Source organism: Garra rufa, chromosome 25, assembly GCF_049309525.1.
Source record: "Garra rufa chromosome 25, GarRuf1.0, whole genome shotgun sequence".
NCBI lineage: Eukaryota > Metazoa > Chordata > Actinopteri > Cypriniformes > Cyprinidae > Garra > Garra rufa.
Window position 1 is genome coordinate 22,171,380 of NC_133385.1, and position 25,790 is coordinate 22,197,169.

The 25,790-nt window shown below is 37.2% G+C and overlaps 2 protein-coding genes across 2 annotated transcripts in view; one reads left to right on the forward strand and one right to left on the reverse strand.

Moving 5' to 3' along the window:
* The first annotated feature begins 939 nt into the window (after positions 1-939).
* On the forward strand, positions 940-8,471 carry rad52 (RAD52 homolog, DNA repair protein). Its single transcript, XM_073832127.1, has 10 exons — positions 940-1,518; positions 1,620-1,721; positions 2,297-2,390; positions 2,958-3,025; positions 3,097-3,215; positions 4,104-4,179; positions 4,288-4,565; positions 4,647-4,834; positions 7,719-7,967; positions 8,260-8,471. Exons 1-10 carry the CDS (start codon positions 1,453-1,455, stop codon positions 8,319-8,321), a joined length of 1,302 nt encoding a protein of 433 aa, XP_073688228.1. The 5' UTR covers positions 940-1,452; the 3' UTR covers positions 8,322-8,471.
* A 1,649-nt stretch (positions 8,472-10,120) lies between these two features.
* wnk1a (WNK lysine deficient protein kinase 1a) overlaps positions 10,121-25,790 on the reverse strand; it is a 32,084-nt gene continuing 16,414 nt past the window's right edge. The window contains exons 7-24 of the mRNA XM_073831423.1: positions 24,464-24,683; positions 23,639-23,909; positions 23,394-23,524; positions 23,188-23,283; positions 22,957-23,070; positions 21,776-21,855; positions 21,535-21,685; positions 21,281-21,397; positions 20,760-20,873; positions 20,613-20,664; positions 20,384-20,524; positions 18,642-19,345; positions 17,114-17,215; positions 16,596-17,032; positions 16,324-16,517; positions 16,151-16,237; positions 15,870-16,060; positions 10,121-11,822 (exon numbers count right to left, since the gene is read on the reverse strand). Coding sequence (XP_073687524.1) covers positions 11,535-11,822; positions 15,870-16,060; positions 16,151-16,237; positions 16,324-16,517; positions 16,596-17,032; positions 17,114-17,215; positions 18,642-19,345; positions 20,384-20,524; positions 20,613-20,664; positions 20,760-20,873; positions 21,281-21,397; positions 21,535-21,685; positions 21,776-21,855; positions 22,957-23,070; positions 23,188-23,283; positions 23,394-23,524; positions 23,639-23,909; positions 24,464-24,683 — 3,490 coding nt within the window. The 3' untranslated portion in view covers positions 10,121-11,534. The remainder of the gene's footprint in view (positions 11,823-15,869; positions 16,061-16,150; positions 16,238-16,323; positions 16,518-16,595; positions 17,033-17,113; positions 17,216-18,641; positions 19,346-20,383; positions 20,525-20,612; positions 20,665-20,759; positions 20,874-21,280; positions 21,398-21,534; positions 21,686-21,775; positions 21,856-22,956; positions 23,071-23,187; positions 23,284-23,393; positions 23,525-23,638; positions 23,910-24,463; positions 24,684-25,790) is intronic.

The window sequence follows — 25,790 nt, forward strand, 5'->3', positions numbered from 1 at the left end:
CGACTAAATATTTTTTTGGTCGACTAGTAGTCGTTCATTTTAAGCATTAGTCGACTATTAGGCCCCGTTTACACTGTCAGTTAAATGTGACACAATTCCGATTTTTTTGCTCATATGTGACACAGATCGGATCTGTACTATGACAGTGTAAACGGATAAAAAAACGCATGCATTCGGATATTTCGAGATCGGTTTCAGGCCTCATTGGCCTCGTTTACACTGCAGGTCTTGATGCCCAATTCTGATTTGATGCCTGTATCCGATTTTTTTTGGCTGTCCGTTTACACGTTCTTTCAGTTGTGACCCATATCCGATTCATGCGTTTACACTAGCCATACCATCTTAAACATCGCGCATGCGTTGTTGTCATTTACCTCCTTCACACGTGATCAATGCTGATCAAACGAGTCACAATTAACACATTTAAAAAAATATGATGCATGATTTGTTGGACTACGCTACACCCGTTTGAAGTTGATTATGAGAAAGATTAAAGTTTTCCTCCAGTTGTTTTCTTATTAATAATTACTATATTAATAATCACAATACAGCTATTTTTTTATTTCATATTTGCTATTATAAATGAGAACAGATACAAAAACAGTATAACAAATAGCATAGAAAGAAAGAAAGCATTACCTTTATCATTTTACAAAAGCATTCATATTATGTTTTGGAAAGTTTTTTTTTCACAAGTGCAGATGGTTTAAATCTAAACCCAACTTTATTCAGTGAAGGAATGAGGTAAAACTCCTACACAAATCTTTAAAATGTGTTAATAACAAGAAAGCTCTTAAATTGATCTCTCTTGGGGCTGTATAATTTTATTTAAAAGCTCATGTAGTAGTTTTTTTTAATGCATTTTCCTTTTCTTTCTGGTTATTCTGATGCTTTCATTTTTTGTTTTATTTCTGGTTATACTCAACCAAAGCTGAACAAGATTTGTTATATTTTGGAATGTAATTATGTACCTCGTTTGGTTGTAAAGTGGCAATAAAAAAAGAAGCATTTATACATCGGACAATAATCACTAAATGGATTTCAAATAAATGCCACGTTTAATCTTACTGTTATAAAACCATAACGCTACACACACGAATACCTCAGTCTTTATGACGTAGTACGCACGAGTGAGTGAGTGAGTGAGTGGGCGGGGCGACGTAAAGGTTACGGCGCGGGAATATACAAACGATCATTCTGCTGCTCGGCTTGCGAATTTTATATTAGTATCCTTTTATACCACTAACCTTGACTGAACGCTCACCATTTCAATCTGTCTGTTCAACAGAAAGCGGGTAGATGTTAACGCACTATGGGCGTAAATTAGCGCGTAATGTTGTGCCAGACTTCCTGTTGTTACTGTTTAGCGATCTTCACTCACATTACACATATCCAGCATCGTTTAAAAGAGAATATTGACGGCTTTTGAGGCTCAGCTATAAGAAAACACACATGGAGTATTGCAGTGGGAGGCAAGACGAGAGGAAACCTCATGAAACCAACACGTGTTTTGGGCAGGTATGTGTTTTAACATCATGTTAATAGCTACAGAAACACGATTTGTAATGTATTAATACAATAATATTTCAAAAATCTGTATGTGTTTATGTTTGTTGTAGTATGCATACAGCGCAGAGGAGTATCAGGCAGTCCAGAATGCTCTACGGCAGAAACTCGGACCTGAATATATCAGCACCAGACAGGCTGGAGGAGGGCAAAAAGTGAGAATTAATGCACTTTATGTACACCTATCAATATTAAGCTTTGCTGATCTAATATGTGACCCTGGACCACAAAACGAGTCTTAAAGGAGTATTTCACTTTCAGAACACAAATTTACAGATAATGTACTCACCCCCCTTAGTTTAAACTCGGGGGCACCATAGAAGTCCATTATATGAGGAGAAATCCTGAAATGTTTTCCTCAAAAAAACATCATTTCCTCACGAGTAAAGAAAGAAATGCATGAACATCTTGGATGACAAGAGTACATTATTTGTAAATTTTTGTTCTGAAAGTGAACTACTCCTTTAAGTAGCATAATATTTATATATGATGTATAAAACATAATTTAAAAAAATTCACCCTTATGACTTGATTTGTGGTTCAGGGTCACATATATAGTTCAGGAAATGGGCAACTTCGGCCACTGTCCTGCAGAGTTTAGCTCCAAACCTAATCAAACAGACCTGAACTCAGCATCTTTAAGACTGCAGGGTAGTGGCCCATCTGATATAGTTGATTATCTTGCTGTTTTCCAGATTATTAGATCTTTGTTTTTTGTTTTTTTTTGCAGGTGTGCTATATTGAAGGTCACAGGGTGATTAGTCTGGCCAATGAAATGTTTGGCTATAATGGATGGTCACATTCAATTTCGCAACAAAATGTTGGTAAGCCCATCATGTTTCTTATCACGACAGGCACAGATTGTCAAACATCGCCATTTATGCTGCATTCACATAAGGTTGCAGGATTAGTTTAAAGGAGAAGTTCACTTTCAGAACATAAATGTACAGATAATTTACTCACCACCTTGTCATCCAAGATGTTCATGTTTTTCTTTCGTCTGTCTTAAAGAAATTGTTTATTGAGGAAAACGTTTTAGGAAAGTTCTCCATATGATGGACTTCTATGGTGCCCGCGAGTTTGAACTTCCTAAACGCAGTTTAAATGCAGCTTGAAAGGGCTCTAAATGATCCTAGTCGAGGAAATAGGGTCTTATCTAGCAAAACTAAATATATATAAATTAAAAATTGTACAATTTATATGCTTTTTAATGTCAAATGCGCGTCTTGTTTAGCTCTGCAATGTGAATGCATACTCTGTGTACTTTGGTTTAATACAGTTAGGGTAGGTTAAAAAACTCCAATCTTATTTTCTCCTACTACTTCAAAATTGTCCTACCATAACTGTATTGAAACAAGTATTTTTAAAAAGAAGTCAATCTTGTGTTACAGACTTTGTGGACCTCATCAATGGGAAGTTTTATGTCGGAGTCAGTGCCTTTGTGAAGGTTCAGTTAAAGGTAAGAGGTTTTACAAGACAGACACACAGCATTGTGAGGAGCATACCATTTCTAAAGTGTCTTTTCCATAGGATGGCTCATACCATGAGGATGTAGGATATGGTGTGAGCGAAGGCCTCAAATCCAAAGCTCTGTCACTGGAAAAGGCAAGAAAAGAAGCTGTCACAGATGGACTGAAAAGATCACTCAAGTAATTTTTCTGCAAATACTTAATTCTGATTGGTCAGTTATGGCATTCTGCTGTCTTTTTTTTTTTTTTTTTCACCCAAAAATGAAAATGTGATGTACGTCTGGTGACTTTGTTTCTTCAGTAGAACACAAAGATTTTTAACTCAAACAGTTGCTGTCTGTCAGTCATATAATGGCAGTCAATGGTTACCAAATAGTACCAAAAGTAAAAAAAACATACACCGACAAAATCAAATTAAACCATGTGGCTTGTGATGATACATTAAGGACTTAAGACACCCAACGATCGGTCTGTTTTAAGAAACTGAACAGTATTTATAATATTATTTACCTTTGATCCACCGGAAAGTTTATCTGTATGGAGCGCGTTCACATCCTGATCTGGCAATGTAATCGGTGAAAAGTCAACACTCCCAGATGAGTTCACACATGGAAACGTAAACTTTTAGTTTTAAATCGGTTGGCAGAATCAGGATAAGCACAAATAATTACCATTTTGAGAGGCCAATATGCACTGTGTAAACAATGAGAGACATACACGCGCGACAGATCGCTTTCTTTCTGAAGCATCAGTGAGTGTTTGAACCTTCTGAAATAGTTGCATATGAGTCCCTCAGTGTGAAAAGATGGATCTCACTCATACAGTTATTGTTGGAAAGGGTTCAAATACACAAAAATGCTGAAAAATCAAATAATTTGTGGGACCTGAAGAATTTTTCTGAAGAACAGCAGGCAGTTTAAGTGTTCAGGACAAACAAGGGACTCATGAACAACTATTACCAAACAAAAAAAAAACAAACAGCTTCAGGTCATTCAGATCATTCAGGTTAGCTGACTATACATTATGCCTTTTATAACTGTAATTTAATTTTAATGTTAATTATTTTAGGTGTTTTGGAAATGCGCTTGGAAATTGTATTCTGAACAAGGAGTACCTCATAGCCATTAATAAAATACCAAAACAGGTAAGAAGTAATCCTGTCAACATTTGGGCCAAATTTGTTGATACTCTGACTTGAATGTATTTTCTTAATTTCTGTACCTAAAACACAGTGTATTTTCTGTTATGTCAGCCACCTCCTCCCTTAGACCCGGACAAAACCAAACGCAGTGACAGCGAGCCGTCCGTGGAGAAGGCCAGGTTTGACAGCCTGGCCCGAGCCAACAGCAGGGAATTTATCAAACCGGCAGAACCAGCCAACATCCTCTCAGAGCGGATAGGAAGTCACCCTGTACGAGGAGGGCATGAGAGCGGCACAGGATCCAGGACTTCATTGACAAACACAGCAGCACTTTCTGGCAACACGTCAGCTCACCAGGACTCTGAAAACAGGCCCAGCAACACCTCAAGGTGAGTTTATTTGGTGCTAACTTCAACTACAACACTAGCCAGCTGCACTTAGGATAAATCTGCTTCTCTCCGTGTTCTTAGGTCAGCAGCTGACGTGGCTGACCTGTCCTCGTCTGATCCTCCGCTGGACTCCAAGCAGCAGAGGAAGCTGAGACAGCAGCAGCTGCAGCAAAAGTTCAGACAGGAAATGGAGGCTAAGAGGCTGCTACAGGAGCAGAAACCCCAGCAGTCCAACGCTTCCACTGAGCCGAAGCTGCCGTCTAAGCAAGGTGTGATGGAAAATTTAAGGGTTCATGTTTTAGCCATGAGTATAAAAGATTCAAGCCTTTGCTTGCAGGAGTGTCAGGTGTGTAGCACTCTCCATCGGTGGGTTTATCGTTTTAGGACAGTCTGTAGGTCCTGTTAACCACAGTACACCAAATGGACACCTCGTGACAGCTAAGCAGGAGGAGTATCTGGCTGGTAAGGAGTATTTTTAAGAAAGGTGTGGTCATGGTATATGTGCACGGGGAACATATGCTATAATAAATGATCAGCAGCGTCACTGATTAGACCATGATGGTAAATACTGGCTGCTGGGATACTAGTCACTGGCTGAGAATCACTGTCCTAGGGTGTTCATTAATAAAACATTTAAGTAATAAATATTTGTGGCTGCAAGTGGCAACAGAGATTAAAGAGGTAGTTCACTCAAAAATAAAAATTGTCATTAATTACTCACCCTCATATCGTTCCATCTTTGTTCATCTTTTTAACACAAATTAAGAGATTTTTCATGAAATTCGAGAGCTTTCTGACCCTCTATAGACAGCGACACAACTGACACGTTCAAGGCCCAGAAAGGTAGTAAGGACATCGCTATAATAGTCCCTGTGAGGGATGCTCATTTCGGTTAATTTTCCTGACCGACAGCCGCTGCTCGTTATTCGAACATACGAACAGCCGTGGCCTAATGGTTAGAGAGTTGGACTTGTAACCCAAAGGTTGCAGGTTCAAGTCTCAGGTCCGGCAGGGATTGTCGGTGGGGGGAGTGAATAACCAGCACTCTCTTCACCCTCAATATACCAGGGTGAGTCCCTTGAGCAAGGCACCGTACCCCCAACTGCTCCACGGGCGCTGCAGCAATGGCTGCCCACTGCTCCGGGTTTGTGTTCACTACTGTGTGTGTGCACTTGGATGGGTTAAATGCAGAGCACAAATTCCTAGTATGGGTCACCATACTTGGCCTCACTTCACCTCCTTTCCTTTCCTAACCGTTAACTGATAAAATTAGAATAATAAATTAGTTTAAAAATAGAATGCATGAGTATCTGTGATGATACATAAAAAATACAAGCAAATGTTTTATTTCAACGTGCAAACAGCATACAGAGCAACGAAGCAACATCAAAAACTGTATTCATATATACTCAAATTATCACGCATTAGCAGCGCTTCCGAGAACAGGGAAAATCTTTTAAACCGTTTAACTGATAGTAATAATTGGTTAATTCTTATGGTCGGTTAACGGTTAAACGGTCAATATGAGCATCCCTAGTCCATGTGACATCAGTGGTTCAACTTTAATTTAATGAAACTACGAGACTTTTTGTGCACAAGGAAAACAAAAGTAACAACTTTAATTAACAATTTCTTCTCTTTCGTGTCAGTTTTCTATACACATTTACAAGAGCTCCACAAGGCACACCGCATCTGGGTTCTACGTCAAAATGTCAGAGAAATTGTTGAATAAAGTCATTATTTTTGTTTTCTTTGCACACAAAGTATTTTTATATCCTCATAATATTACAGTTAAACCACTGATATCACATGGACTATTTTAATGATGTCTTTACTACCTTTCTGGGCCTTGAACGTGTCAGTTGCGTTGCTGTCAATGCAGGGTCAGAAAGCTCTCAGATTTAATCCAAAATATCTTAATTTATGTACCGAAGTTGAACAATGGTCGAGGGAACAACATGGGGGTGAGTAATCAATGACAATTTTAATATTTGTGACCCTGGACCACAAAACAATAGCCAAAAATACATTGTTTGGGTCAAAATTATCGATTTTTCTTTTATGCTAAAAATCATTAGGAAATTAAGTAAAGATCATGTTCCATGAAGACATTTTGTAAGTTTCCTACCATAAATATATTAAAACTTAATTTTTGATAAGTAATATGCATTGTTAACTTCATTTGGACAAATTTAAATGCAATTTTCTCAGTATATAGATGTCTTTGCACCCTCAGATTTTCAAATTGTTGTATCTCGGACCAAATATTGTTCCATCATAACTAACCATACATCAATGAAAAGCTTATTTGTTTATTTCCTGATAATTTACTCACCCCCATGTTATCCATGATGTTCATGTCTATCGTTCTTTAGTCTTCATATAGTGGACTTCAATGAGAGCCAATGGGTTGAAGGTCCAAATTGCCGTTTCAAAGGGATCTACATGATCCTAGCTGAGGAATAAGGGTTTTATCTAGTGAAACAATCTGCCATTTAAGGAAAATAAAAATGTTATATACTTTTTAACACAAATGTTCATCTTGCACTAGCTCGACTTCTTGCGTTGGAAAAGTCACGTGTGACGTAGGTGGAAATACCGACCCAGTGTTTACAAAGCGAACATGCAAAGAAAGTCAAACTCCCTTTACAAAAAGGCTAAAACAACAATGTTGGACGATTTTAAAGTTGGAGGAGAAAATAAGAGTTTCTCACCCTACCCTACCTTTTTGAACCAAAGTACACAGATGAAGAACTAACCACTTGTGATCTTTCCAACATGATTACGTAATGCATGAAGTCATGGGCTTGTATCGCATAGCTAGTGCAAGATGAGCATTTGTGGTTAAAGTATATAAATTTAAAATTTTCTTTTAGAAAATTACCTTTGAAGCTGCATTGAAATTGCAATTTGGACTTTCAACCTGTTGATCCCCATTGAAGTCAACTATATGGAGAAAAATCCTGGAACGCTTCCCTCAAAAACCTTAATTTCTTTTCGACTGAAGAAAGAAAGGCATGAACATCTTGGATGATATGGGTGTGAGTAAATTATCAGGAAAACTTCATTCTGGAAGTGAACTAATCTTAAAACCCAAGAAAAGGCTGTTAGATTGTAAGGTGAAATATATAAACACTTCTCACTTCTTCTCAGATGACCCGGAATTATGGGACTTCACTCTTGACGGCATCGATATGCTTGATGATCCTGGAGCAGGCTCCACAGGAGCACCTCCCCGTCCCACGACACCGAGCCAGCACAAGATGACGACACGCAGCAAGACCCCGCAGAGAGCCCAGTACCTAAGACCACCAGCTCAACCTCAGGGCCATGCTGTTCCTCAAGGCCACGGAGGATATGGCCAGTACAGATCCTCTGACATGAGATCTACAGCAGGAGCAGGTACAGTCTGACATGTTTTCAGAATAAATACATGCTCATTTAAAACAACAACACAATTAGGCAAGTATATACATGCACAGAGTTCTGGTTTTGCCTCCTTACTCATGCAGACATCCCACGTCCCCATTAATATAAATAGCCTGGGACTTAACACACTCAGAGCTGGCAGCCTGTGGCCCACAATTCATAACAAGCCTGTGCTTGTTGACTTCGCCTGTTCATTAGGAGAAAATAACGTTAGCTTCTTTTTAAATACGGACCTATGGTAATGATGTTGTAATTGTTAATGAAGGTGGACCACAGAGCCCATACAGACACGGCCAGATGATGAAGAAACGAAGATTGGACACGTAATGAATTGAACTATTTTAGAAAATATTTTATGTACAGTTGTTTTATACTGATTTGTGAATATGGAAAGCTAATGTGTTTGTCTTTTTTGACGGAACCTCATAATTTGTAATATAAATCAAAGGATAAGCAGGTTTTATTTTTAATTTTATTTCTGATTAATGGAGAATAAAAATCTGTTGAATGGATTAAAACAGTGTTCCCGGGTTATTTTACTACATTTTGTTAATATCTGATGGATTTGAATAACTACCTAAAGCAAATTTTTCTTCATTTAAAGCCTGGAAAACCCTTAAAAATTGCATTATCTTTAAAAAAGTGCTTGAATTATTGAAAGACAATGCATCTATGAAATAAGTGTTCAATTTGAGTAAGTACATATCTTTTTACGCAATTTAAAAAACATACTTTTTTCGCTCATTTCATTTCATGTCCTAAAACTAGCGAGCTAAGTCAGTAGTAGTACTGACAATGTTACGTAAATATGGCTGAAGATGCGAACAGATGAACCAAAGCAATTGAGTCATTTACACTGGAGGCGCTCCGATTGACTCAAACTCGTGACTTTGATCATTCATTTCAAGAAATTCTCTAGCAAAAGCCAGATCAAAATAAAAGAGCCATTCTTCTTCAAATTTCAACATCACTTGTAATGATTTTAACAAGCACGTAGTAATGAAACAGAGCTTTCAAAACTCTGAATGAATTAAACCAGTGCGTCGCAAAATGATTTAACTGTTATGAAGCGCTCCAATCGGATCTCTTACAGCAAGTAATTTGTTTCAGATGGGGAATTCAAATTGCGTATCACTACTCATTTGATTTAGATTAGGATTTCGGAGCGGGGTTGCAAATCATTTAACTTAGATTGGGACTTCAAACATGTATTGCAAATCATTTGATTCAGATGGGGACTTCAGAGCGTGGATCGCAAATCATTTGATTCAGGTCGAGACTTCGGAGAACGTATGGCGAAACATGTTTCCAGGATTTCGGAGTGGTTTTGCAAATCTCTCTAGCCAGTACAGTTATAAAAACAAAACAAAAAATATACATGAATACATCCTTTAAAAAATTTTACTGTGGTTTTACTATAGTAAAAGTGACTTAGATTGAAACTTCAAATTGTGTATCATGAATTGATACGAAGTCCCAGTCTGAATAATGATTCGCAAACAATTTGACTTGGATCAAAACTTTACGTATCGCAAATCATTTGATTTAGTTCGGGACTTCAAATCGCATATTACAAACCATTTTAAGTTAAAACCCAATTCGCAAAATGATTCGTGAACCGGTTTCTATCCAAATCAAATGATTTGTGAAACATGCTCTGAAGTCTCGATCTAAATCAAATAATTCGCTATACACCATTTGCGGTCCTGGGTTGAAGTGTGGGTTCACATATCATTTGATGAATTTCAGATTGCATATGAAGAATCATTTGTTTCCAGGATTTCAGAGCGGTTTTGCAAATTATTTTTTTTTTATCTTGAAGAAAACAAACAATTAAGGCAGTACAGTTATAAAAACAAAACCAAAAAAGGTACACATACAAATCCCTTTAGAAATTAACCATGGTTTTACTATAGTAAAAGTGTAGTATCTTTTACTTTATTTTCACCATTTCGTTTTAGTTTATTTTTATTTATTTGAAAGAAGACACTGTTTGATAAGATCTCAGATTGAATAAAAAAGTAGTGCTCAAAATCCTTATGTTCTGGAACTTCATTTTACAGTATCTGTTTGAACCCTGCTAAATGTAAAATTCTGGAAAACACTCAGTAAGAAAAAGCACAATGTAGTGGGAGGAGCAAAAGTCCAAAAGGTTTTATTAAGCATTTGAATATATATTTATATATATATATATACATATACACTTTTTATTTTAAACACAAAAACCATAGATAATCACCAAAAGGACCCTGGATGGAAAATTATTGAAAGAAAACATCAGCAGCAATTTTTGACCCCACAAATTTAATGCTGTTTTCTATGGGAACAAGTGAGTTATGGATTGTTTTCAGAATTTCAGTTATGTGACGGGAGCGTGTGATTAGTGGTATTTCGACAGTTTTACTATGTCTAAATGTGGTTCTGGTCAATTTACAAAGGACTCAAGTATCAAAAGTAACAAATAAAGCCTCCCCGGTCAGTTAAACCTTTAAACGGCGTGTTTTCTGCATTGCAGTAACATTTACCTTCTCTAGAGAAGTCAAGCGGATCATTTTCGAGGTGACGGGACGTCACTTCCGCAAACAATTGGCACTCAATTTGTGGTATAGAAAAAATGGTTTGGGGAGTGATATCAACAAACTGGTTATGAGGTGCTGTAGTTTAATACTGTACTTCTATGTTGCTGCAGTCAAATGCACAAAGCTGGTCAAGTATTTCACTTAGTACAGCACATCTACATGGGCTTTGATGGATGTGATATTTTACAAGGGGAAGACATAATCCTGTTTAAGGCTAGCTTCATTCAAATTGAAAGCAACATGTGACTGAATGAAGAAAGATGCTTTCAGGATGCTCACCCTTATCCAAATTAAGCCTTCTATCCACTTACAAAAAAAAAACGTGGACAGGGAGTAGTGGTGACTGTCTATATAAGATACACTGTATTATTGTAAGTTCATCATAAATGATAAAAAAAAAGTCACGAATGAACAATGCTATGAAATACGTGCAAGTACGAAGAGCTATAAAATCCCTGCTTAAACCTTCCTCAATTGCACTTCCTCTTTCTTTCATTTCAACTCCAACTTAAGCAAATTAAGACTGACATGCCTCAATACTTGTCTCTAAAATGCTTTACTCTCAATCTTCCTTTCTTCCTACCTACCTTGTTTATCCGTCTTCCAACAATCTAGACTCGTATGTAGGATACACTCGTTCAGTCTCCATCATGTCTGTAGGTAAACTGCAACACCATTGTATTTCACTGCCTGACTTTATTACGGTATCTACTGTAAGGCTATATATCTGATGTTTAAGACAAACAGTTTACCCTTCCCTGTGCCTCGTTATCAAATGTACACATTCATCTATCAGTCAATCATTTAAAATAGCAGGTTAGGTCAGATTCGAATAACCCGAGTCACATTATATGGACCTGACAGTCTTTCTCATGTAAACGCGTCCATGTAACGGACTAGGTCCGATAATCTCAACCCCGTGAGGCACAGTTCTTCCCTTCCTTGTACCAACCCTATGGTTTCAGCTCGCCTGAGTGGTGCGTAGATTGGTGGACCCGCAGTTGTTGCCAGACTGGTGAGATCCGGAGGGTATGAGGAAGCCCTGCTGTAGTCCTGCAGGGGGAGCGGTGGATGACAGCGGGCCTGCCTGAGTCCACTGGGGCATGCTGTAGGAGGGGCAGGTGTAGCCATACTGCTGATTGGTCAGACACAGCGAACCCTTCCGCCCGGCTGTGGGGTTGATGGCGGCTGGCATGTGACCACCCATGGAACAAAGCTGACCTGGTGCAGAGAATTTACGCGGCATCATCTGAGGAAGAAGAGAGTTGGGTTTGATTAGTACTAATATGAGTAAATATGGATTGGTAGATTACTTACATTGTAGTCTGTTACAGATTACAAGTTACATAACAAATTACACATTTAAGGTAATATAATCAGACTACTTTTTGAATACTTCTGACCTAACTTATCACATTGAAAGAAGACAATCTTGTACCACATTGATACAAAACACAAAAAGTAAGAAAATATATTGGATTTGTTGTAATTACCAACATGAAGTGCAGGGGGTTATTGAGTTTCATTAAAAGCTAATAATTAAGCCATAATTTTACAAAATCATTTTAAAATCACAATCAAAATAAAACACTTGCACACACATCAGACCTGGCGAAAATATACGTCTGATATGGGTTTCAGAAATGGGTAACATGTAACACACCAATACCTCTCTCGGAGCAAAATCCGAAACCCAACAGGAAGTTGGTTGTTTTCAATTTTCTCAGCAAAATTTGTGCGAACTCCTAGAGATTTATTCAGATCAACACCAAATTTGTTTACCTACATGTCATGTGACCATTAAAGGAACACTCCACTTTTTTGGAAATAGGCTCATTCTCCAACTGCCCATGAGTTAATAAGTTGAGATTTACCGTTTTGAAAACCATTCAGCCGTTCTCCTGTTCTGGCGATATCACTTTTAGCATAGCTTACCATCGATCATTGAATCCTATAAGACCAATAGCATCGCGTTCAAAAATGACCAACGAGTTTCGATATTTGTCCTATTTAAAACTTGACTCTTCTGTAGTTATATCGTGTACTAATACCGACGGAAAATGTAAAGCTGTGATTTTCTAGGCCGATAAGATTAGGAACTACACTCCCATTCCGGCGCAATAGTCAAGGAAGGTTACTGCCATAATATGGATGAAGCAGGCGCAGTAATATCACGCAGCACATGTGCAAATGCTAAACTAGCTGGGAACTAATTTCAGACGCTGCATGATATTCTGCTTCGGCCATGTTACGGCAGCAAACTTCCTTGACTATTACGCCGGAATGGGAGTGTAGTTCCTAATCTGATCGGCCTAGAAAATCACAGCTTTACATTGTCCGCCGGTATTAGTACATGACATAATTACAGAAGAGTCAAGTTTTAAATAGGACAAATATCTAGCATTGCGGTCATTTTTGAACGCAATGCTATTGGTCTTATATGACTCCGTGATCTATTCTAAGCTATGCTAAAAGTGATATCGCCAGAAAAGGGGAACGGCTGAATGGATTTCAAAACGGAAAAACTCAACTTATTAACTCGGGGGGAGTTGGACAATGAGCCTATTTTAAGTGGAGTGTTCCTTTAATCAACGTCAGAGAACCATGAACATGCAAATGTGAAGTTTAATTATTCAATCATTTATTTTAAAATCTCAGGGGTACTTCAAGTTCAGGAGGTTCAGCTGACAAAAAGTAAAAAAAAAAAAAAAGAAATGTATACATGTGTTTGAAAGACCAAAGCCTTCCAAAGAGAGTAATACATAGTTAACCTTCTGATAATTCAAATAAAAATCCATGTGTTCATCAGTAGCTGATTACAATGTTGAGAAAACATTACATACAACTGAAATGATTTTTGTAAATCCAGAGGTCGCCACCTGACTAATGACTGTTTTTTGTATAATTGTCCACAAAGCGAACACGTTGAGTGTATATAAGCGGTATGTAATTTTAGAAATGAACATTTAAAAGATGAAAAAGAGGAATTAGGGAGATTCAAATTATGAATAGTTTATTGCTACTGTGTGAATAATATGTAATCATGTAATCAATAAAAAAAGTAACTGTAGTCTGATTACAAGTATTTTAAAATGTAATTTAATCCAAATAAAAGTACTTATTTTTGTCACACATCTGAGTGCATTATAGAAAAATAAAAAGTAGTATGGGGCAAAGAATTGGTTGAATTCACTGCACTCAAAAATAAATGCAAGCTTTAAGTCAATAGTGGAGAAGCAGGATTTAAACAGGCTAAATGATTGGAGAAGGCAGGTTGAGTTTTTAATTAATACTGATTTCATTTTTTAATTAAACATTTGCATTCATAAATCATTTACAATACAAATTATAATAAGCATTTACAAAAATTACAATTTTCATTTCATGCCAGCTTTAACACTGGTAGATTTATGTCAGAGACTAAAGCTCTGTACTAAAACCTGCTGAGTCCTGACTCCCAGTTGATTTCAATTGGGTGACATTTGCATGTTACTAAACCAACATGCTATGATACTCTAATAAGCATAGAAATGCTCAAAAGGGTAAAACAAGTTTTTAAAACTGCTTCAGAAGGCCTTTATTAACCTGTAAATGTAGTGTTAATTTTGACCGCAAAGTTAGATCTTTCGACTAAAATGGCCATTTAGTTTTAGCCATCTGAATTGTTTTAGTTAACTAAATCTACAGTAAATTTAGTCTGCTAAAATCGAATGGGTTTAGTTACAGTGTAACACATTAAGCATTTCTCTAAAATTTCAATGTTAAGGTTTTATCATGATAGACAGATTTAACTGCGGTGACACACAACATGCCTTTATATTCAAATTAAATAAAACCACTTGAACAAGAACAAGAACTTGGTCTTCTTTTCAAATAAATACCAAGAGTTATATAGGCTAATTATGCATTCTTTATAACAACTTGTTTAGCATATTCTTCATTCTTTTAAGCAGACATATTTATTTATATAAATAAATTTCAATGAATCTTTATTAGAGCTACTAAAGCGATTTAGTCAAGAGCATTGAGTGACTTTGTCTTTCTTTTGTTGTTTGATTAACATTAATGCCACATATAATAGCAACTAAATTAGGCTGCTGTCCTTTTAAAACTGAATGTACGGATGCAATGTACTGATAAATGTCCGATATTCTCCCAACTGTTTAAGTTCACTTAAGACCTAATTGACTGGGTTTATGTGAATACTCATCAAAATGGACAATTTGACTTAATTTTGTGTTTTTCTCCATTCATGTGACATGAAAGAATACTCGTGTGCTGTGTGAGAGGCACTACTTCGGTGTATGCTCTCATATTATCCATATGTCTGCTTTTTCTCTTACTCCCAGATTTTTGAACATTTTATGAGACGTGCAGCAAGTGTATGTCAGCTTATGTCCCGCTGGATAGCTCAATAGGCAAATGTACGCATTCGTTCTGAATGAATCTCTTCCCAAATCGTCCCTCCCTAACATTTTCATCTTGTTTTTATTAGTTGACGAAAATGTCAATAGATTTTTGTCATGGTTTCTGTAACTCAAAATGAGTTTCAGTTCGTTATCATCTCGTTTTCAACTATAAAAACAATTGTGACTAAAATTATTCGCCAACGAAATTAACACTGTTCTGAAGTGAACTGATGCATTTGTGTAAAACAAATATCCGTATTTAAAACTTTATAAACCGTAATCTATAGCCTCCACTACCGTCGAGTAGCGTTCCAGCGGATAACGTAGGATGCAGGCGATTGTGGAAGTGATGATGGTGGATGCACAGTGGAGAGAGCAAAACGGTTGTGAATTGAAAGCACAAAAAGTATAAAAAAAAAAAAAAGTTGAAGGATTTCGATATAAGCCAAAAGGAGACTGGATTTCCTTTGTTGTAAACAAAACTTGGTTCTTACGAGACTAGCATATTCTAACCGGAGCTTACGCTACGCCTACATCCTACGTCATGCGCTGAAATGCCATGCTCTCGTGAAGCTCGAGATTACGGTTTAAGTTGTAAAATGGATATTTTTCTTATACAAAGGCCTTTATTAACCCCCCCAGAGCCTTTTTATGATGGATTTATGCACTTTATTTAGCTTCAAAATCTCAACAGCCATTCACTGCTATTATAAAGCTTGGAAGAGGCAGGACATTTTGTAATATAACTCTTATTGTATTTATCTGAAAAAAGAGAGTCATACATCTAGGATGGTTTGATGGTGAGTAAATCATAGGGTAATTTTCATTTTTGAGTGAACTATCCCTTTGAAGCATAGTTTTTCTGGCATAGCAAGGAGTTAACGTACGTCATGGGCTTGTGCGTTCTTTTTGGAGCCTTTCTTGACGTGTGGCATCTTGTTCTTGGCATCCCTGGCCCAGTTATCAACTAGCTGATGGAGGTCAGCTGTGAATGTTCCTGTGTGTTGCAGATTAGCAGCAGGTGCTTGGTCCTGGTCAGGGCTTTGTCCGTTCTCCTCTCTTACTGGACTCGTGGTACCTGTAGGTTACAATTAATACTCGCCGATTAGAAAAACTTGAGCATTTTGAGACTAAAGTAAAAAAACGAAATAAATGGTGGAAGTCCTACCTTGCACAAGAACATCTGAGTCTGGTATGGTTTCAGTCTTTCCAGTGGCTGACTGATTGACTGAACTTTGACCAGCTTGTTTGTTCCCTAGACGAAACCAAACAACATTTCTCAAGCCATTTTTTCATTCACAAGCCAGTTACAGTTAGATGTGAATCACTAAGCACTCATACCTTGTTGAAAAGATCCAGTGCCACTACCACTTCTTGATCTAGTCCCCTTGCCCTTAACAGGTCTCCGCCTGCCAGCCGCGATGGCCACGGTGGGAGGGACCACCACAGAGGGCGGTGTTTTGCCCAGCCGTGTATAGAGCTCCTCAATTTCCTTTTTCTGCTTATTCTGTAATGCCTGGATCTCAACCACATGTCTGCGAACAGAAATCACAGTTTAATTGGTGATCACAGCATACACAGTTATCATAACTGAGCTTACAGTAAACACGTACCTCTCCCTGAGCTTGTTCATCTCTCGTTTTAAGCCCTCATCTTCTGGCTCTGAGTCGTTGTCACTGCTGAGGTAGTGATTTGTGATGGACACGCTGGAAGGGGTCGGTTTAGCGGAGTCTGGTCCCTCAGCAGAGCTTACGGAGGAGGTCTTCCCTTCTGTTTGAGTCACTGAGAAGCGGCCCACTTTGATGTCAGTGCTGGACGTCACCTGAAAGCGACCGACTGTAGTGGTAGATGGGACGGGTTCAGGGCTGATCCTGGGAGGGGTCTGAGATTTATGAACAGTGTTTTCAGGGCTAGAGAGAGATGACGGTGATGATGAGGAAGAGGATGACGATGATGATGTTGTTGTTGAAGAAGGGGTGATGGAGGAAGATGAGACTACGACCGCAGCTTCTGGAGCAGTTCTTAGGAATTCATCACTCTCCACAGAAACCTGAAATGTAGAACGAGGATGTACATGAACTTGCTGTACAAATCTGTACAAAGTGCACACTGAGAAAATCTATTAGGCTACCTGAAATCGGCCAAGTTTGAAAGCTTTCTCGGGTGGTGATGTTGCTGGCTCTTTCTCCTCAGTGCTGGTCTGTCCATCTGGTTGAGCTACACCTACAGAGGTCTGTAAAAGAGAATGTGTTTATAAATATGAATGGGTGTAAAATACAATTAACAGTTTTTAAAAGGTTAATGACAGAAAAAAATGCTTTTTTTTACCCCCCAAATCTTCATAAGCAGTTTTGTTTACAACAAAAAGCATGTTAAAAATATCATCGAAGAGGTGTGTTGAAGTCATGTATGAATCAGTTATTTTAGAACTATTTACATACAATTATAATACTTTTAAAGGTTTTTTTTATATTTTCAGTTATTTTAATTTTAGTATAGGTTTTAGTAATTTTATTGTGCTTTTTTCATTTTATAACACTGCCATTTAAAAGTTTGGAATCAGTATAATTTATGTTTTTAAAATAATTCTCTTTCTGCATTTACTTGATCAAAAGTACAGAAAACAAAACAGTAATATTGTGAAATATTATTACAGTTTAAAATAATGGTTTTCTATTTTAATATATTTTAAAAAATCATTTATTCCTGTAGTGCAAATCTGAATTTTCATCAGCCATTACTCCAGTCTTTAGTGTCACATGATTCTTCAGAAATTACTTTAATATGCTGATTTATTACTTTTATTATCAATGTTAGAAACAGTTGTGCTGCTTAATATGTTTCTGAAACCTGTGGTTGTTTTTTTCAGGATTCTTTGATAAATAAAAAGCTAAATAGAACAGCATTTATTCAAAATACAAATCTTGATTGATAAGTCTTTGCTATCATTTTTTAATCAATATAACACATCCTTGGTAAATAAAAGTAATAATTTCTTTCAAAAAAATAAATGTTTACTGACCACAAACTTTTAAATGGTAGTTTATATTGTTACAAAAGATTTCTATTTTAAATAAACTTTATTTATTAAAGAATCCTGAAAAGTAGTATCACAGGTTCCAACAAAATATTAAGCAGCACAAATGTTTTCAATATTGATAAAATCAGCATATTAAAATGATTTCTGATGGACCATGTGGCACTGAAGACTGGAGTAAAGATGCTGAAATTTCAGCTTTGCATCACAGAAATAAGTTACTTATATATATTTTAAAATACATTCACATAGAAAATAGTTATTTTACATTTAAATTATATTTCACAATAATGCTTTACTTTTTTTTCTGGATTTTTGATCAAATAAATGCAGCCTTGATAAGCATAAGAAACTTCTTTAAAAACATTAAAAATCTTGCTGATCCCAAACCTTTGAACAACAGCGTATTTCTATGTAAGTTCATTCTAATTTTCATGTAATATTTTATTTTATTACGAGATTTATTTGAATCAATAGTTTAATATTACAAAATAACACTGGTATGAATGTCATATTGAATAATTAATTAAATTTAGAAAAAAAAAAAATGCATCAAGTCATCCAAATACCAACAAAGACACTAAATTATTAACTTAGTTAGTAAATTAGTAACTTCCCCCACCTGTGGCCTTTGTGGAGACGGCTCTGTAGATGGTGTCTGGGCATAGCTTGTAGGTGTCCCAAGTGAGGCAAAAGCACCAGGTGCAAAGTTCCCACTGGAACTGAGAGACATGACACCAGAGACAAAGCCAGGAGTGTTCGTGCTGATAGTGTTGGGTGGGGAGGATGTAGACGTCTCTCCAGATCCATCAGCTTGGTTGGAGGAGCTCTGGGATGAGTCCTTGAAAAGGGAACGCAGCTTCTGGTCTAAAGCATGGATGTCTTCAATTCCAGGTGGCTTCCCCTGGACATCACTCTCACCATCTCCAGGGACAGACGAGGGGCCGACTTGCACCTGCTGGATCCCGGCTTGAGCTTGATCCAAACCATTGCTCTCAGCCACAATGTTTTGAGGAATATGGGAAGGGGTGGGAAGCGACAGCCGACGCGGTGCTGGCGATTCAGTTGGGGCTGGAGAAGGAGACATCCTCCCTGTTCTGGTTTGCTGAGTGGTGGATGGTGTAGGAGTGGTTACTTGAGTGGTGACTGTTGTTAGAGTTGCAGTGGCTGCTGGAACAGGGCTTTGGTATAATGATTGAGAAGTAGGAGGGATACAGCTATCAGTAGGAGCTCTAGGGGTGGGAGGTACCACAGAAATCTGGGTTGAGCCAGGGGCAAAGCTAGCTTGGTCCTGCTGAACACTGTTGGCTGATGTGGGATCAGATGCTGGAAGTGAGAATTCATGGAATCAGTCTTAATTTCAGCAATTAAAGGATAAGTTAACTTCCAGAACAAAGATTTACAGATAATTTACTTACTCCCTTGTCATCCAAGATGTTTTTAGAGGAAAATATTTCAGGATTTCTCTCCATATAGTGGACTTCTATGGTGCCCGCAAGTTTAAACGTCCAAAATGCAGTTTAAATGTAGCTTCAAATGGCTTTAAAAAGGGTCTTATCTAGCAAAACGATTGCTTATTTTAATTGAGTTTTATTTTTTTTACAATTCATATGTAGGAAGTTGAAATTGGAGGAGAAAAAGAGATGAAAGTTTAAACAAACTCTAACTGTCTTGAACCGAAATACACGCTGAGCTAGACAAGACGAACATCTGAGGTTAAAAAGTACATAAATTGTCATTTATTTTTTAGAAAATAACCGCTAGATTTGTTTCGCTAGATAAGACAGCTGGGATCATTCAGAAACCTTTGAAGCTGCATTTAAACTGCATTTTGGAAGTTCAAACTCTAGGGCAGCATAGAAGTCCACTATATGGAGAGAAATCCTGAAATGTTTTCATCAAAAAAATTATTTCTTTACGACTGAAGAAAGAAAGACATGAACATCTTGGATGACAAGGGGGTGAATAAATTATCTGTAATTTTTTGTTCTGGAAGTGAACTACTTTAAATTCACATGGCAGATACAATTTAAACATTCAACATTCAACAACATAATATCAAATACTTGATTCAGTGCTTTGCAAAAGTATTCAAACCCCTTCATTCTTCTTCCACATTTTATTATGTTGCAGATAAAGGTATGTCCCAGATATACTGAATACTTATGCAAAATAATCATTTCAGTTTTTTTATTTGTAATGAATTTGCAAAGATGTTAAAAAACATTTTTTTTGCTTTGCCATTATGTTGTATGGAGTGTGGAATGATGTGCAGTAAAGCAGTATAACATAAGGCAGAGAATACTTTTGCAAGGCAATGTATATATGTTGAAGCACTTTTTTCTGAGGATGTGTAAATCAGACCTGGTGTGGAGTCTTCAAATGATGTGTTTGCAGAAGGAGGTCCAAAAAATGGCTCCCGAAGTCTTGCTTCAGGCACTGGGCTAACTATGAAGCGCCGGCCTGCTGAATGTACAACCTGTGCTGCTACGCTTGGTGGCAAACCTGTTAAATTTGTCAAATATGTCAAATGATACAGGCTGCAAGATAAGGGCGAATACAATGTAAGAACATCACCACAACATACACTTACCAGGCACACTGGATGTTGAAATTTCAGGTACTTGGTCCAAATTACTGCTCACCTGAAGTAACAAGCATTAAGGGGAAAGATTAAATTTGTAGTCTTCAAATAATTTCTAACATTTGTTCTTATGGTCTGAAAATAAATCAAACGTACCTGATTTGGGCTACTTTTCTGAGCTTTTCCTTTCTGATCTGCACTCTGAATGACCTCTCGAACCTGCACTATGAAGGACTCCCGCTCGCTCTCCAAGATAAAATTACTTTCGATCTTGAAACGAAGATACACACACAGAAGTTACAATCAAATTTGATCAAATATTTAAAGAAGTTTAACATCCTGGAAATTGAGAGACAAAATGTTAAATAGATAGTTCGCCCCAAAATGGAAATTCTGTTATTAATTAAATCACCCTTATTTTGTTCCAAACCAGTAAGACCTTCATTCATCTTCTGAACACAAATTTAGATGTCTTACAGGAGGGGGAGGTCTTACAGGTTTGTAACAACATGAGGGTGAGTAATTAATGACAGATTTTACATTTTTGGGTGAACTATCCCTTTAATGCATTAAATGCTAAATGCAATTGTAATAACTATCATTGTAATTTCAAATGAAGTGGTATCTGGCAATCCATCCACTCTACTGAAAAAAATGAAAGTAAGAGGAAGGTGTACCATAATTTCAGCAATTTCTACAGGATTATCTCCATCTAAGTCAAACTTGAATGTGACCATTTTCCTGTTGTGGGTTTCCAGCTGACATTCAGCGACTCTGTCCCCAATATTAGAAATCTACAAAAACAAACAGATCAATGACTCCATGAAAGTAGTTATATGTACTTACTAGTCACACTGTTATTATTAGTAAACTATACACCAAAATGTAATGTGATGCCACTATTAAAAACAAATCTTACAGCATAACTTACATTCAGCACATTAAGCTTGAGCTTGGCCTTGGACATCTTTTCATGGCGTGAGCGGCTGCGTACAGAGCGGCTCTGGGGTCGTTTCGTAGAGCGCCCCTCATGCTTGCCCTCGTTCCCATCGCTCAGACCAGAAGCGGCATCCGAGTGGCCACTGAGGGCAGAATAAAACATCAGTGGTTAAACTTCTGTCTACTGGAATGTCAGTATTAATAAACACAAATTATAAAAAAAGATGTTTTACCTTTCTGTGGAGGCTGGAACCAGAGATGTTTGAGGTTGTGACTGCTCCACCGACTGCGGTTGGGACACACTCACTGGTGCCTGTAATAAAGAACTGATTTAGAATTTCAGAACCCCAGTGACTCCTAATCACAATCATCTATAACACACAATCAAAGGGAGGAGAAGTTCTTTGTGCAGACGAAAAGGCATTGTAGGGCCTATAAAATCCTTCAAGTCCACCGAAGTTAATCTACTCTCCTGTCTGATTTGTTTGTCAGATAGAATGGCGGATTCAGCTTTATGATTGGTCAGATCACCTGTCAATCTAGCTGTTTGCAAAGGGTCAATTCCGTTGTATTTTTTTTTTTTTTCCAAATAATTCAGTTTCAATTTTTCTGGACGCCGTTATTTTTTTTTTTTTTTTTGCCGTTTCAATTTTTCTAGACTCTTTGTTTTAATGGTTAAATTAAAAAAAATTTAATAAAAACGTATAATTAATAGAAATCATGAAACTTATACAATTTAACAGCAATGTATTAAAGATCTAGCAAAAACAACACTTTTAAGGCCCTGTGATTTTTTTTTTTACCATATTCTGTGTTTTCCATTCATTTTCTGGATTACATTTTTATGGTTTCATTACATTTTAATAATCAAAAGCATGTCTAATTAATTGATTTTCTAAAAAAAATGTATATTTATTTTATATAATTTTACTAAAAATCATCATCATCTACCAACATATTTGTCAATTATAATTTTGTTTAGCATTATAAAAGAATTTTAAGAAAATAGAGTAAAATCTATCATTTTTGTATACAATTACAAAACTATGTTTTTAAAAACACATTTTTATAGCTATTTTACATTTATCAGCACTAACAACCCACACTGACAAACTGCTAATTCACACACCACAGTGTTAGGCACGACTAGTACCTGACAGGCCTGATATAGAAAATAGAGCTGTTCGGCATTTGGAGGTGGTGAGAAAACAGGAGGACTGAGTTGACATGCCCATATCTGACAAGCATGTAAGAGCAGCCAGCATGCAAGAAAGGAATGGAGAAGTAAAGAACAGTAGGATTAATGTAGTTGAATGTTGTGCGAAAAGCACACAACATTCGTCAAGCAACATGCAGGCCAATGGAACATGGAACATGTACAGTCAGCCACCAGAGGGCACTTGTCATACTATACCTGTAAGACTTGAGGGCCTTGAGGTGGAGCGCTGCCATCCTGAGGTGGCTGATGGTACTGCAAAGGGACGTTAGGTTGAACAGCAGAGGGCAGAGTGGCCGTCTGACCCATCACCTAAGAGGGGAATTCATGTATACTCTCGTTTATGTTCAACTCTGGCTTATGTTTAACAAACAACAGATCAATAGAGTAAGATGTTTTTGTCTTCATGTTATGGATCACATGAAGTACCTGGGGTGCGGTCGCAGTTGCAGTCTGGGCGATGGGACCCGGGGTCAAAGTACTGCTTGGCTGCTGCTGCAAGGGGGCCTGGGCTGGGTGCTGTGACTGTTAAGAAGCAATTTAGTTCAGAAAGCAAAGCAGCAAGTTTGTTTTTTTCCTTTAGATTAACATGACTAGCTCATGACAGGTAATGAAATACAAAGGAAATGACTCACCATGTTTTGTGGATGGGTCATGGTGTGCTGTGGTTGCGGATCAGGTTGTACAGTGCTGAAAGAAGTACCTGTCTGGGCAGGGTGAGATTCAGATACAGACGCTGAACCTTGAGGGTCCACGAAATATCCAGCTGTAAGACAATAAGACTTTCAGAATGTTTTCCCATAAAAACACATTTGACATGTCAAGCAGTTGCGTTTTTTGTATCTTATTAGAGCAAAACAACACATTTTGCAACACTAACTGGAAACAGAGGCTCCAGGTTGTTGCAGTTGCTGGTCTGCTTCATGTTCTTCAGACTCCATAATGGCCGAGGCCAGAGCGGGACCAGGGGGCTTGGCTGTGGTGTTGGTATGTGGATGTGAGGGGTCATTCTCCTGCACCATCTTCCTCTTTTCTTGTTCCTCTCTTACGAGTTTTCTCTGCTCTCTCTTACGGGAGATCAGGGACACTCTGTCCTTTATGGCCTTTGCAATGGTCTTATGGTCACCCTCGCAAATGTAGCCCGAATCCACCTTAAGGAAAAAGATTACTTGAATTTAACTTGACAATGACAAGTCAATGTTATATGAAGGCCAATTAAACATTTAAAACATCAACTTTTTGAACCTATCCCCCTTTTTCTTTCCGTAAGCAACCATTTTTATAGGTCTAGCTTTCAGTTTCATCTACGTCCAGCTATTTTTAGCTGTACAAAATGGCTTGTTTTGCTGCTTAATATTACAAATTGGTGTGTCTTACCATGTTATTTTAATGTATGATCCTAAATATGAGTTTGTTTGTAGTGCACACAGTTTTACTGTTTACTGCACGCTGGCTTTTGCTGGTGAATCGGTTGTCTTTCCATAATTCAAGCACTTTTCAAAAACCTCTTTAAGGTTATTGTTATTTTCAAAGGTTTTCTAGGTCTTTAATTTTAAAAAGTCAAACTCAAGTACTTCAAGCACTTTAAACACCTTGTATGAACCCTGTATTCTTCTTGTTATTTCTCTAGTCTTACCCATAGGCTTACTTTCACGAGAAAAAGGTGGATAGTTGGGTAACAGCACAGAAATCCAAGTATGTTTACCATTTCTTGAGCAACATCATCTGGGACGTCTTTACTTAAGTCAAAGGAAAACTCAATGGCTTCATTCTCTTTGTATTTCCCTTTAAGTTTCTTGACATCCTCAATCCGCAGCAACAACTTAATAGCCACCAGCTCTCCATCATCCTCCTCAGCCAGCTCCACACGAACCCCAGTCTCCTCTTGGAAAAAGGCATGACTTAGGAGGTCCTTGATGCAATACCTAAAAAAAAACAAAAAAAAAAAAAACAACAACATTAAGATCTGTACCAATATATTAATTAGAACATTTCTTTTCTATTAATTAGAAAGGGAATAAACAGAATATTGTGCACATCTAGTGAATCTATCTACTGAATGTGTTAAATATTCTTAGTCTTTCCTTCCTTTGATGGGGCAACCCAGAGAGAAGCCACAAAAGTTTACTTTCAATTAAATGGCAAACACAGCTTTTTGTGCAATCAAAATACCAATAATAAGCAGATATACAATTGTATGCTTAAAGCAGAATTTTCATTCTGCCATTTTGAAATGTCTAAGCTTTACTACTTCCAGCTGCTTATTAAAATGAAAATATAATGTGCACTCTTACATCATTTATTCTAGAACATTATAATATAAACACCATAAAGTTAACACTGTCATTATCCATTAACAGTCAACTGTTTAGAATAAATGTGCTGTACTTGAAACCGCAAAACAGTACAATATGTGCTGTGTTTTTACTCTGAAATGCGAAGTACTCAAATTAAGTTAATTATAGCCTTTTAAACTTTAATAATCACTTTAGGCCCTAATTGCAACCCCTGTTTGTCCATCCCCAAATTTAATTACAATGAGTCAGTTTTACTGGTTCACATACAAACCAATAATGTGGCAATGTTTTGAAAAATCAGTTTATTCTTCAGTAATGACATCAAAATGTAATTATTTGTTTATCTGACTCAGGGGTATTTAATGTTAAATGTTAAATGAAGCATCCAAAATGTCAGTGGGAACTTGTTTAAACTCATTTTCTCCTTTCATTCTGACGTTAACCACATAACCACATGCATTGTCGGTCCAAACCTCTAAGACCTTCGTTTATCTCTGGAACACAAATTAAGATATTTTGATGAAATCTGAGAGCTTTTTGACCCTGCATAGACAGCAATGAAAAATTACAATTTTATTCAACAATTTTTTCTCTTGTGTGTCAGTTTCCGACGCGCATTTATGAGAGTACCACGATGCATGTGGAAGAGAAGAAATTGTTGAATAAAGTTGTTATCTTTGCATTAAAAAAAGTATTCTCATAGCTTCATAAAATTAAGGTTAAATTTTGTCACAT